This window comes from Aptenodytes patagonicus, chromosome 7 (genome assembly GCF_965638725.1).
Source record: "Aptenodytes patagonicus chromosome 7, bAptPat1.pri.cur, whole genome shotgun sequence".
Lineage (NCBI taxonomy): Eukaryota > Metazoa > Chordata > Aves > Sphenisciformes > Spheniscidae > Aptenodytes > Aptenodytes patagonicus.
The window spans coordinates 59,358,388-59,378,708 of record NC_134955.1 but is presented as its reverse complement, the minus strand read 5'-3'; the positions used below and the strand labels follow the sequence as shown (position 1 = coordinate 59,378,708).

The window sequence follows — 20,321 nt, the reverse complement described above, 5'->3', positions numbered from 1 at the left end:
CCATCAATACAGCAATTGCATACAGACGCATCCAAACGACGTAGCACAGCACATACAGCAGCACAGACTTCAAAGCAGGTTTCACAAGCAAACTCAGGCTCTGTTAGGGACATATTTGGATATCCTCAGGTCTGCACCATCCCACCCTGACAGCAGTTGCTTCGTGTGCTGACTGGACAGAGCTATAACAGACATTTGACATTCTTACCATGACTACAGTCAGACCTTTATTTGTGCAAACGCATTGTCAGGCATAAGGACGCAATCTATGCAAGACTTAGAAGTTAAATCACTTGAATTTTCAAAACTATATTAAAGGAACGAAACATTACCTCCCAAACACTGTTTTATGGAGAAAAAAGAAGGGTTATTAGGTGACTTACCACTTCACATCATCATTATGACCAGTGTAATGTCTCTGAAGTTGCTCTTCAACATTGAATAACACAACTACAGATGCGATGAAATATACAGTTTCGCCCGTTGGAAGAAGATAGAGATTACTGCGACAGTCCCGACCCCTATATCCATAGCTAGCATGTTGGTCAAGCTGCAATAACATTATCTACCAATGAAGAATGTTAAAAATAAGGAAAAACAAAATGGATTTTCTGCCCCTGTATTTCCTGAAGTCGGCATCTCTTGGTTTGAGCACGGCTTTATCACTCAACAGCCTTCAGAACTCCCTCCCTTACTACAGTAAAGAGCGCTAAAGCGTTTTGCAGACTGAGTTACTGAAAACCTACACATCCTACAGAAAATACATGGTAAAGAATACAGGAATTTGTAGACACACTATCCCTTTAGTCTCCTCTGGAATTTGCTAAATGCCAGACTAAGGCAATACTAATTTTGTCCCAAGTGTATCTACTATTTACACTGGTTGACTAATTAAAATTAAAATTTAGACTTGATGGAAATGCTAATGTCATTCAGTACATCTCCCTGCATGACATTAGGACTGACTGCATTATCCTGTGTGCAGGTTGATTGATTTCATTATTCTGGGCATTACCAGCCAGACGGATATAAAACCGTAAAAGGGTTACATCATCCGTTCCAATTTATTTTTGTAGTATTTAAAAGGCGGTGGCCCAGACTCTGATGCTAGTCATATCAACACTAATCTAAAATTAATCCAATGAAATAACTGGAATTAATCCAGAAATAATCTCATTTAGACCGAATGTTAATTCAGCCAAATTACGTAGTTTTATTCTTCTGAGGAGTCATTAGGGACTACAACTATTTTGGCTTTCCTTTTTTATGGGAACAGAGAGAAACAGCACTAGCAGAATCTTGGCAAAACAGAAGTACGTACTAATTCAGTCAATATGGGGAAACTGGCTGCAATAAATATATGAAGAGGTACTGGAACCCCAATTATAAGATATTAAAAAGATACTTGTGCACTATTCTCTAGGGTCAACGATAACCCAGTCAAACTAAAATACTCACGTTAACATTATCCAAGAAGTAAGTACAATAGTTATCTTACTTCTAAAACGGGAATTGAAATAACAGCTTGCTAATTTTTTCTAATAAATGCAATAGAAGTAGTGCTGCATACCCAACCTTCAAAATGTGCATTCAAAAATACAGCTTTTGGACTCCCAAATTGAAATATTTCAGCCGAAGTTCCTTCCAGTTTGAGATATTCAAATTTGAAGACATGTAAACAACCAGTATCTTCAAGTTACCAAGCATTTACTATCAATCTTGAATGTGTCTATAAAGGTTAGAGTTACTACTCCAGATTGCAGGACAATGCTTTATTTGTTTAAAATTATTTTTCTCTATAAGGCCAGATACCATTACCAACTGAAGCCAACACAAAATTTCCCTAGTTCAACAATGTATAATCAAGTTTATAATGAACTAACAGTTGAAGTTAGCGTAAGGAATCAAACTTTTTAAAAAAAAAAAGTGAAGTAAAAACACTATACAGACATTCATAAGGAACAAATCTCTGTGCATAAAAACAGCTATTAAATGGGAAAGATTACATTCTTTAGGGAAAATCTCCTTTCTTTATGATTCTTCCTGCGAGGAACAATGCTGCATTCAACCCTTTGCATGATTGCTGTTGTCAAACACTCAGTTTCTTTCTATCAGCCTTTTTTCTCAGATGTAAACTCCTGGGGTTGATCTCTCCTTCTCCTCACTGTTTCCCACACTCAGATTCGTTGGCTTCAACTTGGATTTGGTGAGTTGGCACTTCAGGGAACGTTATCTTGACCTTTTCCTTTCATTTGGCCTGCAGCTTTTGTTTCAAATCTCCTGCTTGCCAAGTGAGCTGGTCTCAAACGGATCCGTGCGGACCACCGCTCCCGCCCTGATGTCCCCAGCGCTGATTTCTCGCTCGGATGTTACCAACTCTGCTCCAGCCCTCCCTCACACTTCATCACTCAGCATTTCTGTTTCTTCATGTCTGAATATATCTGATGTGGTTTGACCCTTTTTCAGCTTACCCAGATACCTACTAACATGACTGTAAAACCCCTTTAGGGTTCAGGTATGCCCTGAAATCTACACACATTAGATCTTCTTCCTTCTGTTTCTCACCATAGTCTGCTCTGCCCTTTCCATTTGTCCATCTCACCTCCAATATCTTGTTTCTCTAGCCCCATTCTTACATTATAAAGCATTTCCAGCTGTAATCCCACAGCCAGGCTAATTTGTCTGCTACAAAGATGTTTTCTCCTACTCCAGTTCTGTTACCCTCCAAGCAAACAGCTCAGCTTCTCCAACTGGAACGAATGCCTGCAATATAGGTTGGTTTTATGCTGTCTTTGTCTTGCTCCTTAAATTATTTTACGCTCCTGTCCCCAGCTTTTCTTCTCATCATTATAGTCTGTAAATTGGGCATTATCTTTTTTTTGTTTGTTTGTTTAAAAGAAGTCTTTTATATACCTAGTCACTGGTGTAACTTTTAAGTATGGATATCATGAACAGGGTTTAACTGCAAAGAAATTGAAATCTGAAAAAGTTATCACAGTATTTTTTGAAAAAATATGCATCCTCCTCAGTAACCATTTAGGGTTAGTTAGATCATTTTATTAATTCATACCTTTTCTAGTCATAGACAACCTTTGTATATAGGATACTGCTAGGTATAGACACACACCTGGAAGGACATATGAATATTCAAACTAAAAATAATACTCCATCTGGCAAATATTCAGTCATTTAAGTAAGCTTAAGTGAGAAACTAATGGGACTGAAATCATGACCTACTCTAATTATAAATTTCTTATAATAATCTGAAATATTAACTTCAGCTTCCATCTATACACTCTAATGACTATCTGTTTTGTTTTCTGGTTGGGTTGTTTTGTTGTTTCAGCAAGCATCCTAACACTTTCTCCCGTATCATCCTTAGGCCCCTTAAGCAAGGGGCACCTTACAAGTTTAAAAAGACATCATTAAATTCTGTTGTGATATATGGTGAGAGTCTGTACAACAATTAGATGGTAAAATGCTGCAAGCAGTATTTACCACTCTAATCTCAGCCGTTTTATTAATTTTGCAGATTTTTTTTTTTTTTAGCTCATCTTCAGTTATTTCTGCGTGCATTATCTATGCAGTTCCAGCAGAGTAGGGTAGAACCCACAGGCTCAGCTGCAATAGGAATAGTAAGAATGGTTACTAAATCTGTCATTAATCTCTTGTGAATACAACGGGACTTTTGGAAAGCCTCTGTGTGCATTCTGAAACCACATGCAGTTCTATTTATACAACTTTGAAAAAGACTATTTGCAGCCTGTCTTCTTTTTTATGAAGACAAAGCAACTTCTTATTTGCACTGTTTGGGACCAAAAAAAAGTATTTTTCTTAAAATAGAAAACCTTATGAAGACTTCATATCTCTAAAGATAGTGGATATTACAAACAGACTCAGATCTTGTTGTGTTTATATTTTATCTTGAACCATCTATTACATATACTAAGATTTTACAAAAATGAAATGTAATTTCCTTTTTCAATAAAGAATGTATTTTCTCATTATATTTAAAAGTGAAATGCGAAAATTTCCGTATGTAATGAAACACTGATTTCTTTCAAGTTAGAATTCTGCAATTATGTCCACTCATAGAAGTCAGTGGAAAATTCTGTCTGTTCGGTATTTACAGTGCTTACACACAGTTTAAAATCTAAATTCAAACATTATTTTATATACGATATCTCATGAATTTTATTGCTAAGCACCTATAAGTTGCAACGCGCTATTCAATTCAGAGCTTATTCAAGCACTGAAGTTGATTATAGCATCCTCTAAAGGACAATGGTGCACATTTTATAAAACAGTTTAAAACGATAAATTACTGCTGACAATCAGCAGAAAAACCTGAGCTTGTTTTATGCATACTAGAATTAATAATCACGGCTCACTACATTCTTATAATATGCCTAGTTTAATCTTCAGCTAATTAGCAAGCTTCAGACTTAACCTTCAGGCAACATTTAAGCAAAATCTTTCTTAAGCTGCCACCCTGTACTTCACAAGGTGCAGAAAAACAGCCTCAAGATATTAACACCTATTTGAATGGAATGGCGCTTCACTAATGAAACGAACCCTATCAATAAAGATCTTAATTTTGCTGTACTTGAGCTCGAAAAATTATTTAAAACAGATCATTAAGAAATTATTGATTTCCAGTAGTCCTCTAGCACAGAAAGGATACACCCATTCCAGTTTAAGCCTCTTGGCTGGTAGTTCTACTTTTGCTTCCAAATTGTAAGATTCCACTTGCTCTTTGGGCATGTACATGGTAACAGGACGTCCACGAAGAAACATTTTTACGTATCCTTCCTCTACAAAAGGTCAGAAATGTTTAGTGTTACACAAAAAAACCCATCAGTGGACAACTCCAGTGCTCCTCCATCCCTTCCCACTTAAGCTTGGTGCGTTACAATTACAGAATGACATGCAATCTGAAACTTAAAAATTAAGCAGGGGGGGGTGGGGGGGCTCCTAAATCATAATCACTAAGCAGAATTTTTTTTAAACATACAAAGTCCCTTTTTCCTCTAAATATTTTGAGCAGCAGAATTAGAACTAAACAATGTCACGAAGAACTACAAAACTGAAAGGACTGAAATCAAAACTTTTTTTTGTGAAAAATAATGTTACAATATTATGGGTTTTTAAATATTAAAATGAAGGGAAAAACATCAAAGATTACAATTAACGCAGAAATGCCACTTAAAATTGATTTTATTTTTTAATCAATATTTACAGTGGAGCATCAGCATCTAAAGTATTTTCCAACACTCAGTCACATTCTTTGCATCTCAGTGTAAAGATACGCTTTACACTTGATACAGTGTTAGAGATACATTCGAAATAAGGAACACAAACAATTAGTAAAAGGAATCATGCTGATGTACATGCAGAAAAGATATGTGCTTTATGAATTACTAAACATTGAAAAAGGAATGACAACACTGACAGTACATTAAAAGAAAGGAAAATGACATACAGGAGAGAAGCTACAAAAACTGAATTGGCTGACAGAAGTAAACATTTCTAGAAGAAAATACTAAAAGTAATGTGTTGAACTGGTAAGAAATATTTTTTGGGGAGAGAAGAGGGATTAATAACAGATCTGGAAGTACTGACTTGGGGACTTCATGGGGCTTATAAAACTAGGAGATCTGGGAAATGCCATGAAGGTCTGACTAGGACTTTTGGGAACTGGCAAGGCCAAAGTGGGTGTCCTGTGAACTTCTGGTGAAGTTTGTCCAGATTCAGAACGTGCTGGCTCTTGCTGCTCCATCGGCAGATCAAGGGGTTCAGCCTTGTTCTCATGCGAATCAAGCAGTTTTGGAGTCAGTGACATCTGTAGAGTTACTAGACAGAATAATCGTGGGCACAGAGGAAATGGAAGGGCAGAAGTAACAAAATCATGTAAATGAAAAAAAATTATACAATTTAGGACTGTTAAAATTATGCTATGAATTGTTAAGTATCATTACAACTATACCATTATTTTTTTAATTTGAAAACTAAGGCTTTATTTTAATTGGAAATATGCATACGGTACAAATCCTGACTAAATGAATAAAAATTATTGGTTGAACAAATAAACATCATAGCTATGCTGTATTACCTAAATATACGTGTATTTTGCCTTTAGACTAATTCATTTGGGAAAGAGGTCTACCTGATCTGCCACAGTAAAGTTACAGCTAGGGCTCTCTAAAATCCCTTCATTTATAGAATTCATACATACAATGAAAGCAACAGAAAACAGAATGCTAAAAAGAAGCAATAATAATGGTGAAATAACGGTGACAGATGGTTGGAGCTTAAGATGCCTGTTAAAATGCTAGAATACTGGAACTGTTTTTTAAAATCTACTCCAATAGATCTGTATTGGGAAATAAACTATAGAGGGTAGAGCATGAAATAGCAGAGCATTACAGCACTATTTGTATGCGCATGCAGCATCTATTTAATGAGCTTGAAACACATGCCAATACTGATACTGGTGCACTGGAAGTCAATAGATTTTCAGCAGTGACAACCCCTGACTGAGCTTATCAAAGACTGGGAATGAGTGAAAGTTTAATTCATTGAACTGCTTTTCTCACCTGAAACTTACGGGACTCATAAAACTTGCATTTAGCCATCTGCAGTAGAAGTATTTGACCTAGTCACTCACAACTCCTTTTTAGAGTAAATAGGGAGAAACAGGTACTTTTGGACAAATTAATCACATGTTAAGGCAGATGTCCAAAAGCAAGTATAGTAAATTATACCAAGCATATTATACCAAGTATATAAATCACGCCTTCAGAATGCCTCTCTCTCTCTCTCTCTCTCTCTCAACTATAAAGAGGAACTGAGGATGACTAGGTCAGGCACAGAAATCCATACTGTGTATTTATTTCTAACTTTTGGTAATATTAATTCCATCTGTACTGATTTTCGTTAGTAATCCGAACATATTCTCTACATAACCAATCTACATCCCTGTCCTCGTATTTTTCATAACTAAGTTTTTAAAACAGCAGAGTTCTAAATATGAAGATATAGATGTAAAGATAGACAATCATCAAGCTGCAAAGACAGACCAATGGTGAAACTCTTAGACAAATGTATCTTTTACATCTGCAATTTTGTACATTTGAAATTGTTGTTGAAAATAACTGTAAAAATTAACAGTTACTGAACTGAAATAAGAAGGCACGTGAATGCCAGTAGTATCTGCAAAGGAGACCACTACTGATTGCAGGTATAAAATTGTACAAAGAATACACAGAGGTAGAGACTCTCTAAAAGACTTTGCCTTGAGAACAAACATCCTTTGCTTTGTGAAATTTTAGATTCATTGCAAAGCTGAAAGATGCTGATTAGTGGAAAAACTGTTAGGATTTAGCTATCTCTAAAAAGCAAGACAAATCTGTGATTATATCACAGACATAAACATGCATCAAAAAATGTGCATATTTACACTACAGTTTAGCTAAAGCTTTAGAAAACAATACAGTATGTTTACCAAATGTAACTCTGCTTTATGACATTGAGCAAAAAGCACTGAGAAATTAGCTGGAGGCCTTGGTCTGTTTATTCAACATTCAGAAAAATCTACAGTCTACTCAGTAAGAAAAAGCAAGGGGAAACCCAAGGCTTCTATAATCATGTTAGGCTAACAGCAAAACAGCCAACAAAGGGGCAAATTCTATATCAATTTCAGCAAAAGTGCAGAACACCATTTCAAACACAGTGAACATCCACGTGTTGCCATATAGCTCTCTCAACATATTTTTTCTAATTCAAATTCTTCTGAAAAATTCCACAGGAATCTAAATTATAACCCGTTATTATTATTAAAGTGTACCTGAGGGTTATAATTCAGTAGACTGGATAATAGATGGTATAACATTTTTGTTTCATTCAAAAGAACTAGGAAAGTTTTAACATTGCAAAATGCGTGCAAGTTAGAAAATAGCTGTTTATACATTGAGCTTTTATCCCACCAGTACCATTTTGCTTCGAGAGCTATGAGGTTTTGGAAGTGAAGCCTACCTTTGCAGTGTGTCACACGGCGCTTCCCTTGTGATTACAGAGACAGAGACAGAAGGGCTAGATAAAGATGTGTTTGAATACAATAAACTCACTAAATACCTGCTCTACCCGCTGTCCAGTCGTATTCTGCTGGAGGCTAACCTGGTGCTTGACAAAACACTGAGCCATACTCCATGCCATACCTTGGGTAATTACAGTCGAAACCCTTTTCCTCCAGCTAGGGGCTCTGTTTAGTTCTTCTATCGTTAAAATACTAGTTTAAGCTCCATTATGCAACTCTATGCTTAAAGTAAGTACAATACCAAGTATAACTTTCCTAAAAAAAAAAAAAGGTAAAAGTAGTGTCACATCTGTTTAATTACTGATCTTTATCTACAGGGAAAGCGTCAGAAGAAAAATTATTCCAAATACCTTTGCTTATATGGTGCAAGGGAAGGAGAAATGTTACACAAGAAAAGTATATTCTGTGTGAATCAGAAGTTTACTTTTTCTAAACCAACAGTTTTCATGAAAGGGACATGAACTGTGATTGTATTGCCACAAAATACTTAAGCACTTAGTTAGTTTTATATATTATTGAGTTCAAAATCAATTACACTAAACCCTGAAGTATGGCTTAAGAGCTTTACTGGATGCTGAGCAATCAGCTCAGTAAACAAAAGATTTTCTACCTTTTCAGCTGAATGTATGATTACTGTTACAGAACTATAGGCACAAAGAATATGATACACCTGATAAGTCAACAGGTTTTTTCCCCTTCCTTATTTCATTAAAACAAAGCTTTTATTTTAGTTGTCCTTGGTTTTTCAGAACAAAAATAACTGTCATGTATACTATTCCGCTTTGTATTTTTATTGAGATTGTTCAAAAGTTTGTAACTGTCTTATGACGAGGATAAATTCTGCTTTCACTTATACCTACTATTTCACTTTCAAAATCTTTTTACAGGGATAATACATAAGTAGGAAAAAATTAAAGTGATTTTCAAATTAAAGATAGACTTTCAAAACTGTAGTAACAAAACACCTTTTTTATTTGTAATTTGACAAATTTTATTACAAGGCATTGGACAGATGTGGCATTCTTTAACAGTAGTTGAGGGCTCCCTTTTACGACTAACTTAACATGACAGCATCATAGCTGGAACTTGGCATATGCTTTAATTATCAAAACCTTAATACTGCTTTGAAAGGGAAGACGTATTTGGGGTAAGAAGACACAGCCTTTTTCTTCTTTGTCTCCTTACAAAGAATCCTAACTGTAAAATAAACCTATTGGGCCAATAAAACCTAGAGCAAACTGATCAACTTTTTTAAAAAACGTCATCAGTAGCCTGTAAGTATCATATTTAGATTCTCAATACCAGTTCCTAGGCATCCACAGGAAAAAAAAAACAAACAAACTATTATGTATCACGGTTGTTATCTGCTTAAAAATTTTAAAAGTTCCTACCTGCACTGAACATTGGTTCCTTGGGTTTGCTGTGAAAATAATGAAGAAATTTCTATTTTAAAAAGCACACACATACATTCTGCACATATAAAGATATCAATATAATATAAAATAAAAAATATAAAAGATGTAAAATATTTTTGTGTGTGTACATATAAATAAAAATACTTTTTCAATTCAATTATTTACAAGGTAAATCCCCAGGCAGACACAATTAAAACCAGCATATATTGTGGCTCCTTGATGGCAGGTGTTAAACTCTTACGTTCAATTCTCCTTACATTCTCAAAACTATAGGTTTTCCTCTACCAACTACAAGATCCTCTTCCCTTGCAGAATTAGTCCAGTTACAGGAGGACACAGAAACTCGTCATGAGTAGCTGCATCAGTTTTGGTTTCCAGTCAATGAGATTTGTTACTCCAAAGCAGTTTACAACCATAACAAAAAGCTAGGAGTATATCCTTAACTACAAAATCTCTCTGCATATGTGGAGGCGGGGGGGGGGGGGGGCGCTACTGTATCAGTGCATGTGTGGGTGTTCACTTACTTCATAGCTTTGTTCTCTCTGGATTTAAGGAGCAAACCAAAGTTTGAATCCTGCTTTTCCGAAGAGTTTACATAAAAAAATGGAACTGCCCAATCGTTTCTTGGTGAATAACAGTACTTGGTAAAACCCAGAAAGCACATATCCATCATGATTAAAATGTCTTCTCCTTCTCACTGCACTGCTGCCTGGAAGACAGCCTGAAATGGGTTTGCCTTTTCGTCTTGAGAAAGTGTTTGGCAAAACTTGAGGGGAAAATACACGAAGCGTGTGGAGAAGGAAGAGGCAGAAAAGCTGAGGAGCTCTCTGGATACTACTACCCTGGCCAGAAAGAAGCAATCTTTTTCAAGAAATGCCAGTCATTGGTTTTCTTTGTCCTTTGTCCCTGTATAATTAGGCTTGAGGGTGTTGTTTCTGATGAAGCATGAAAGGGACACAAAGCTATATTATGCAGTTATTCTTCCTCCCACTTCTATTTTCTTTCTATCCAGTAAAACTTTTGAAATATCAGATTATTGTTGTATGTTTCTTAGGGTGATCCCAAAAGGATCCTATCATTTTGACAGAGAAATGCTGAAGCATAAAGTATCCCTAGAGCTGTGATGCCATCTCCACATCCGTTCCTAGACTGCAGTGGGCAGATAAAGAGAAACCAAAAAAGAAACAAAACTGGGTTGGATTTTTGCACACAATTTTTTCTAAACATAAAAGATTCTCTCTCTCTCTCTACAATAGAAGAAGTAGCAAATAATTTTACAGTATTTTTCCTTTTGCTTTGATTTGACAGTTATATTAAGAATAATACATTTAATGATAAAAACAAAACAAAAAACAAAACAGAATTCTACTGATCTTACCCATTGATTTAGCAACTTTTCGTAATATCAGCCTTGGTATTAATCATGCATCATTATTCATGCTTCAAGCTGGCGTACACAGCCAATCTCATCTATATAAATAGCATGATGTGTTGCCATTGTTAACACTAAGATTAACATTTTCTTTTATGAATGAAGATATTTTTAGAAAATAAAAACTTTATGGGATGGAGCACTAGTCACAAATGCTGCCATATTGGAGACAAAAGAGTCCCTAGTTCTGAACAGACCATGCTGACTTACTCAAGCTAATCAAGCTAATGTGAAAGGCTGATTCATGACAGTAATAAAGCAAATCATGTGTACTTTCTAATTATACAAACCCTAACCACACACACAGCTCAGAGCTCTGACTACCCTTTTCCTTTTTCCTGAACTTGAGTCACTTCCTACTTATCTAACCCTTAGGAAGGCTTACCCCTGGCTCATAGCCATAGGGAGTTAGGACACCTCAAAGTAGCATGGGAGATTATGGTCATCTCCTTACTCCTTATGCTTAAAGCTTCTGAAAGTAGCTTTCTATAGCATTATGTTTTTGCGTAACAGCCTACAATTCTATATACTTCAAAAAACAATAACTTCACGATTGCCTTTTTAGATTTCTGGCATGCATTCTGCTTTAAGCTCATCTACAGACCAGACATAGAATCACAGGCTATCTCAAGTTGGAAGGGACCCATAAGGATCAATGATACAAATAATAAGGCTGTGAGTAGACGGTTAAGTAACACCCTCCTTCCTCACTCTTTTGCACATACAGTTAGCTTTAGGAGGACAGCCTTAGCCCCCAGCATACAGAATCACGCTCATTTTTCTTCTAGTCCCATGACTCTTGCTATATATTTTGCACGGTGGCCCAGCTTCAACAGGAAGCATGAGGCAAGTCTTTAGCCAGCCTCTTCCACAGGGTAAGGACACTGGAGGTTCAAGGAGGCAAGAGCTGTGGTGCTGAACACCCTCAGGCTGCATGTGACAGAAATCAGGGAAAACTCTCTAACCAATGATTGTTCTCATAGCGACACCAACATCACTAGCTCCAGCTAAGGCAATCTAACACACACTCTCGATTAGTTCCTTGGGATACTTGAACATTATCCAAGCATTGCATCACTTGTGTGCTGGACCTCCTCCCTGAGTGCAAAGTAAGTGATTTCTGATCAATGCTGTTCCTCAACCCTTTGTGGCCTAACTGCAGAATGACATAACCATTGGGTTTCTGTTAGAATAGTATGAAAAAATTAAAAATGCATCTCAAGTACTGTGATCAACTTTAGAGCAGAAACAAAACAATTTTGCAGATAACCATTAGTTATGTCACAATGTTTTTATTTCTCAGCTATTTTGGAATCAACTTTTCAAGTGTACAGCACCTCTAACATAGCTGCTAGAAGTCATACCTTTCCTTAATTTAAATGAACAACCTAATTAATATTCTCACCTTATTTCTTTAGTAGTTTTAACATATAGCTAATTTCAGACAATTATCACCTTATGCTTGTAGCAGGAACTCAGGGATATCTTCAAAAACCAGATTTTGCAAAGCACTGTATTTAGATTTTGACAGGTATACCACTGCACAACACACAGAATTCACCTTCTGGGGACTTGATCTAATGAAATTTTTTGTACAAGATGAAATACACAGAGAAAGGACACTGCAGGATGGATCATCATATGTTTGTTGAAACTTTTTTTTAAAACTACAGTAAATGGGAAAAGTAATGACATGTCACCATTGGTAGGTGAAACATTCCTGTTCATATTCCAGAAACAAGGCTACCCATCTAATTACAGAAACTTAACTTTTTAACAAAAAGTTTCCATAAGAAATTTGTTTTATGTAAGATGTTTTTTTTTAAATCAATGACATGACAACATAAGGGCTGTTGCTATAATTTGATACGTGCAATAGAGTAGGAAGTTATACAGAATAAAAAGTAAAATATCAGCCTTCGAAAAACCCATCAGCTTCAAGAGCTCAATACAGAAAACAGCAGCTCCTGAGGCAATGTAGCTGCATGAAGTTATGCACTATGGCAACACTTCACAGCATTTCCAGCTTGAATTTCCAGCTTAAACTAAGAGCAAACTTTTACCTTCTCAGCAGTCCCTTCACTGGGTATTTTTTGCTTAATTTTGCCTTTTGAAACTTTCAGGCTCACTTGTCCCTAAGAGTGTTGATATTTGGGGTTCTCCTTCAGCAGTATTCTATCAGATGTTTCAAGGTATACATTCCTTGTGCTAGAAGGATCTGAGATGTTCAGTAACAATTTTGTCCAAGTCTGCACATGCAGAAAAGACGTGGCTCCTAAGTAATCCAGTAAAATATTGATCTCCCTCTCAAAAGTAGCATTTATTTATGGATTACTTAAAGAGTTAATTGCTACAGTAATATTTTTTTTGCAATTATATTTCAGTCTTTTAGGAAATTTAAAGTACAAAAATCTTATAAACAAAAACAAAACCACATCTATTCAGTTATCTGTTGTTTATAATTATTTTACAAAAAATTTAAGAAAAAAAAATCATATGCTGAGATAAAGTCAAATTTCCATAAGTACCAGAAGGCTCACTCCTGCAGAATTCTGTCAGCTTATAAAAACCTCATTAGATGCACAATGCCAAGAAGATTTTAGACTGGCTAAATTTTTAGTTTGTGTAAATATTACAATTTTATAACCTTTTCTCTGATGGTATTCTTAATTTTTTCACTATTCCCATAATTTGCTAAGCCCTTCAGAAGTTTCATAAACTTTGCACACTTGCTGTCTTGCTTCATAGCTGAAAACATAAGCCAGAAAACAAACTATTAATAATGTAATCACCCATATTTAGGCTGTCCATTAGCACACAACAACCTCAGTCACCCCTTACATCAAGCGAAGGTACTGAAGGGATGAAAAGGAAGGGATGTTTTGTACTAGACCATTGGCTCATGAGCAGCCAAATGACTCCTGTGACGGCACTGATGCCCAGACAGAGCAGGTAAATTATGTTATTACATGGTCTTCATTAACATTGTGTTTCTATGGTCACATCATCTGTGAGATGGTGAAACAGTATCATCAACACCACTTTTTGCACAGGGAACTGGAACAGGACAGGTCAAGTGAAATGGCCAAGACTAAAATCTGTCTAGGAAATACAGGAAAGAACCAGTTGAGCAATACAGTGACTTTGCCACCACCATCAATGAATCAGCTAATTATTCAAGACCATCTTGAATCTGAAACCCCTGGACAAGATGTTCTCTTCTCCTTCTACTGTCAGCCATACAGAGAAGCATCATCAGAGATACAGAGAGACAAGCATCACTTTAATCCGCTTTGTACTGGATAGCACTTGCATGTAAGCCTCCTCTTCCATTTCTCATTAATCTGACATCCTCGGACTGAGACAGTCCAGAGACTGGCTGGGCATCAGTCTACATGTAGGAGGTGGTGAGTGATTGCCCTTCCATCACTTGTTTGTTCTTCCTCTTTCCTTCACTTATTAAACTGCCTTTATTATGACCTATGAGTTTTCTCAGTTTTGCTCTTTCTATTCTCTTCCCCCATCCTGCTGGGGGAGAGGGAGTGAGTGGCTGTGTGGTGCTTAGCTGCCAGCTGGGGTAAACGCACCACAACCAGGAACGCGAAGTACCTGCCAGGAACTTGAAGACCAAGGGAAACCGCTAAGATAATGGAAAAGGCATGTTTAATAATTATGAACGTTTTTGGGCAACTCAAGGTTCTCACATTGTTCATGGTCTGGAAATAAGGCAAATAAATTCCATGTAAATTTGAAAAACTGTTAAAATGTTTAAAAATATATTTTTGTCCAACTGTTGGAGCTTTTAAAAAAAGCTTCCAATATTTGCTAAACTAAAGAAACTAATTTCATTGTTAAGGTGGTAGGCAGAGAAAGGAGACAGATATTTAGATAACATTACCTTTCACTGTTCTTTTTACCACTAGATGAACTGCTGGTGGATCCAGTGCGGTTGCGACTCCCTTTGGAATCCCCATAGCTTTCCCTCCGACCGCCTGGGGACACACGCTCAGCTGAACTGGTTCTCTTAACGGTGCTAATAAAAAAGGAGCAAGTTTTACAGTGGCACTTGTAAAAGCACATCTCTCTATGACAAATATTTTTGAGAAATGTATCAAGTAGAATATTGACCCTAAAAATAACTACAACTTTGTTTTCAATCATAACTTGATTTGTTAAAGAGCCTACATAAGAGTTTTGCTGAGTACCTGGTGCAACAGAGACAAACATACTGCTTTTTCCTTAATCATAAAATAGAAGAGGGACTAAACCAATACATAGAGTAAGTTGCAATATCTATTTTCCAGGTCACATTTCAAATCTCTGACTACCACTCCACACTTCTGGACTTTTGGAATCTCTTAATAAGAAGTGAAAGATTTAAAGAGAAAGCATATTACTCAACACCTCCATCGAGACTACAGAAAATACCAAAAGTAGGTCAAAATTTGAGCACCAGCAAGCTAACTTTGCATCTTCATTCAGTATCAATTATTCTGTGGTTCAAAGCTAGTTTTAACACACCCCAAAGTGCAGTTAAAGGTGAGCTAACCTGCATTTTTTTGTTAGCTTGTCAAAAATGCGTGCTTCCTACTTACATGTATGAAGAGATCAGATTCCCCACATCCCCGACAAGGGGTTTCTCAAAGGCTTAAAGATTGCCTTTCTCTCTCTCTCTTCATCCTTCCTGCCAAGATAGCTATCAGGGAGCTCTTGTATGACTTTATGGCACCCCTTAGACACCCAGCTCTCTCTGATGGAAAAATGTGAGCCAAAACACAAGCAGTATTACTTAGTAAGTTAAGAGAAGCCCACTCAGAGCTTGCACCTAATAGGAGACAAATTATTGTGGATATTCGTTAGTCCAAAGCACTTCTCCATAAAGCAGTGCTTCCTAGCAGGAGCGGGAGCAGCTAAGGGCGAGGCTCCAAGCTGGGCGATGCTTTTCACTTTGCTGCACTCCCTGTGCAGCAGAGAGGCACAGGCAGCGTTACCCGGACCGAGGCAGGAATCGCCCCCATGGCAGCAGCTGAACGACAGGACTCGGTGTCAGGGTCTCATTTCCCCCCACCCCAGTCCTGTGCTGTTTTCTCCCCTCCAAAGAGCAGAATGGAAATGTCCCCTTTACCCATAACGTCCCCATAACTAAATGACCACCTTCAGCAGCTTTCTCACCCCGGAAGCCATGGACACCAAATGATTGCTTTCAAGCTCACGCCCCTCCACCTAAATCTCAACCACAAGCTCCCTCCCTCTGTGAAAACTTCAGTTCTTTCTGTTCTTGCTTCTTCAAGGCCCACTCTCATCCCAGTTGCCCCTTTTACCATCCCCAGCCAGCTCCCCCTCAACCTCCATACACCCACAGGGATGCTTTGCTTACCATAAAGCTCATCTCAAGCATCCTTGAGGACTATTCCAAACCTCCCCATCAGCCCCTAACAACTATCCCTACCCTGTTATCTCAGTCAGCTCCTCAGGCTCTGTCCCACTTTGTGTGTGGTGTAAGAAAGACAGGCATTGGCTCTTCATAACTAAAGGAAACGAGACAGACTTTTCTGTCTGGTCAAAAAATATTCAACTTATCAACTGTACACCACCATTCATACTTTTTTTTTTTTTTTAAATATATTCCTGCTCCCTCATGTCTTTTTACCAGCAAGGAGGGGAATGTTTCAACACCTCAGCTGAGGCTCAGTTACAGAAACGATGGGGATAACTGAACTGGAGTCTTTCTGCAAAGCAACCGCTCTTCTGAAAGGAAGGAAGCCCCCATCCAGGGGGAACTCCACAGAGCAGATGCATGTTAAGATACATCTCAGGTAGCTTGACAAAAAACTTTCTGGAACATGCGATGGTAGAACAGATGTTCAGTGCTGCATTTTTGCATTTAAACCAAGCATGATTCAAACGATTAAGCTGAAATGAAAAAAAAAAATACTGTTTCTGTGGGGAGAGCGATGTAAGAGAGCAAGCAGAATGCCAAGTTAAACACAGGCACAGAACAGAATACATTCATAGGAGAAGGGAAAAGGCAGTAAAAGAATTCAATTCTGTCTTCATTTCAGAAATAAGCGTCTCCTACACTAGCCTAATATTATCCAAGTCATCTCAATGTCAAACGCATGAAAAAAACCTCCTTTAGTAAATTAAATAATATGCTGTTAACATTTAACTGTTCTCCTTACATCTCATAACATCATCCAATTTAATACTACTCCAGTTAAAAAATAAAGCCTTGATACTGAAAATGTTTACTCCACGTAAAATATCTTTATTAGCATGAGTCCTTCCACTACTTTATACACATTACTCGCCAAAACATCCTCTCTGTGTGATTTTGCAGGATCAAACCTTTATTTTGGCATCTTTTCCTGGTTAAGGAAAAGAGGTGGCAATATCAGCCTACATTGAAATTAAATTAAGGAAATCACAAAATTATACTAATGTTAGAAAAAATGTAAGTTACAGAAGCGATTTTAAATTAATTTCAATGTTGCTTTGGGTTTTACTTTTATAGCTATCAACATTCAAAAGACGAACTGGTGGATAAAAAACGAACGGGCGAGACTAAAGCTTAAAAGTGTAATGCTAACTTCGTTCTGAATAATGAAGTCTCATATCAGCATAAAAACTACTTTTATCACAGGAACAAAGTTCTTTTAAACTCTTTTGGCTTATGTCCATTACTGCTTAAACTAATTAGCAATGCTATCTTCTGACAAATTTTGTTTTAAACTTTCAACAACAACAAAAAAAGCCGAGTGAGAAGTATTAGCAGGTGGTTGGAAAAGAGGATTATAACTCCATTATATTAACTCAATTTTGGCATATACACATTTTGGTAGCTATAGCGTAAACACCAGTGATTATATCCACGGCTACAGTAGATACACTGTCACCTGAGGAGGAATTTAAAACGATAGAAAATATTCATTTAACTTACAGGTTTGTAAGAGTATAACTGGATTCCAGAATTTGGCTTCCACATTAGTGAAATGAAAGGAGAGCATATTCAATTATTTAAAAAGATAACATTTGGTAACACAATTTTTAACTTGTTTAAGACAGCAATGTGATCGAATGAAACACCCCTATAATAAAAATTACGTTAGCATGAGATAATGCAGATACCATAACTGAAATTATTATTATCTAAGTTTTGCAATGCATTTATCAATGATGAAAAAGTTTTAAACATGTACTTCTGAAAATGTTAAAAATGGGAATAATAATTACAGTTCTACCATGTTAATGCTTGTACTAAAACAGTCACTTTTTATGTGTTGAACCGAAACGGAAAGGAAAAACAACTGAGCTTCAACACTACAAAGCTATTAAGGATCCCTCACCTTAGAGCAGGCTTTTTCAGTTTGCATGCATTGAGAAGATTCACAGACCTGCTTAATCCAGATTGAGAGGTGCGTAAACAAAGCAGAATAAAAAGTGAATGCAACAATAAAATGTGGAAACAAGACATTTAAAACAAACTTACATTAAAAGACATAATTGCATGCTTTCAAGATATGAAGTCACGTGTGAGAGTAAACAACACAGTGCTTATTGACTCAGTTAGATGTTTGATCATTTCAAACCATACATTTAAGAGGACCAATGTATCTTTGAATGACAAAATCTCAGCAATGCTCCAATACACTGACCATTTCTAAAGCAACTCAAATAAAAAAAAAAAGAAAGAAAATCAAAGAGGCTATCTGAAGAAACAAGACAGATGATTCAGCTAGAAGACAAAGACTATTAAAAAAGCAACATTAAAGATGAGAAAATAAATCCTCATATATACATACATATACCACTGCATAGCATGAATGTTTCAGATGGTTGCATTACTGAATTGTGGTGAACAAATCTGGCCAAAATTAAAATACATATATATATATTCTATTACCAAAATTTTGGGGGAAAAAAATTAAAAGCTTTTCAATCAAAAAAATAGCACATAATGCTCTTAGACAGTAACTGATGATATTAATAAAATTTTGAAACTTGTCTAGCACTCCTTCTGACCCTCATTTAAGTCAATTAGAATAAATTCAAGAATAACATATGACTTTAATTTCATTATGCCTTTGAGCAAAATGCACTAATAACTTTAATTGTTAGAGATATAGTGAAGTGGCATAATAGTTTTGCCACTCGAAGTTCAATGGAGAGGGATTTCTTTTTTAATTTATATTCGGTTTATTTTAAAACATTTTCTTTGAGAGCCAAGTGTTAAATAGAAGACTTAATTGAAAGTTCGATACAGAGTTTGTGTGTGTGCCAGTTACAAACCATTGCTGCCCCCAGAACAGAACGCGGAACATTAATTCCAGGCGACTGAACAATTTCCTAGGGGCCATGTGTTTAGACTTTAGAAGAACAGGAATTTATCATATTAAAGTATTTTATTCTCTCTACAAACAAAGCTCTTCATGTTTTCTTTGTTCCAGCTTCTTCCTTTTGATCTCCATTGTCAGAGTTTTGCACCATTGTAACACTTTACAATCTGCTGGGAGAGAAAGAATGACTGATTGTCTCCTTTTGAAAGGCAAAGTATGTGCTAGCCTGCAGCCTGCAGCAGCATCCCTACTGGGAAAGGTACTGTCTGCATTCTCCTCCCTTACTTTTTTTTTTTCCTTTTTTTCCCCTCAACTCTTGGAAACAAAGCTATCCTAGATGAGTCACAAAACCCTAGATTTTAATAGGGAACACAAAACATTACTACTGTGTGCTGGCCAAATTCCAAAGACAAATTTAGTGTTGAGCAGCAAACTTCAAGCCACGTTACATCTGAAAGGAAGACTGCAGGGGGAAGGGAAAGTTCTGCTCACGATACACTAAACTCATCTTATTCTGATTGAAAATTTCAAGTAATTATTCTATGTACAAAGTTCAGAACAAAAATATGGCAGCGTTCAAAAAGCTGATATTCAAAATAGCTTCTACACTTCTACAGCATAAAAGTAGTAAATATATTAATTTTAAAATCAAACCCTCTGAGCAAAGGCTTTTTGCAAAGATGATTTTGAAGCACTTTACAAAGGCAGGCAATTCTTGATTATCTGTGTCAGGTGATTATCCAGCTCCTTGCAAAATCACTTCAGCTCTGCATTAGCCGGCTTGCACCTGGAAGCTGCCCAGCTGTGTTCACATGGCACCCCACCACCTGAGCGCGGCAGCGCCTGTTGGTGCTGGACCAGAGTTTTTGGTCCCAGTATCACCAGCGTCATCAGGCTTTCTATCTTGCATTGTATTACCACCATATACTTTTATAATCCAATTGACCTATGTTTTGTATTTGTGCTTTTGCTCTATTCAGGTTATTTCATTCCTTCCTTAACTTGGATAATTGGGTGTTGACTGTATGAGATCCGAACCCTGA

The 20,321-nt window shown here is 36.7% G+C and overlaps 1 protein-coding gene across 8 annotated transcripts in view; it reads right to left on the bottom strand.

Moving 5' to 3' along the window:
• Nucleotides 1–20,321, bottom strand: part of EML1 (EMAP like 1) — a 130,017-nt gene that overhangs the window by 27,286 nt on the left and 82,410 nt on the right. For 3 of the 8 annotated variants that reach the window (XM_076345432.1, XM_076345429.1, XM_076345435.1), the window contains exons 4-9: nt 18,289–18,339; nt 14,841–14,975; nt 9,487–9,515; nt 8,035–8,061; nt 4,685–4,814; nt 384–533 (exon numbers count right to left, since the gene is read on the bottom strand). In XM_076345432.1, coding sequence (XP_076201547.1) covers nt 384–533; nt 4,685–4,814; nt 8,035–8,061; nt 9,487–9,515; nt 14,841–14,975; nt 18,289–18,339 — 522 coding nt within the window. The remainder of the gene's footprint in view (nt 1–383; nt 534–4,684; nt 4,815–8,034; nt 8,062–9,486; nt 9,516–14,840; nt 14,976–18,288; nt 18,340–20,321) is intronic. The other 5 variants (XM_076345436.1, XM_076345430.1, XM_076345431.1 and 2 more) reach the window with 4 other exon arrangements.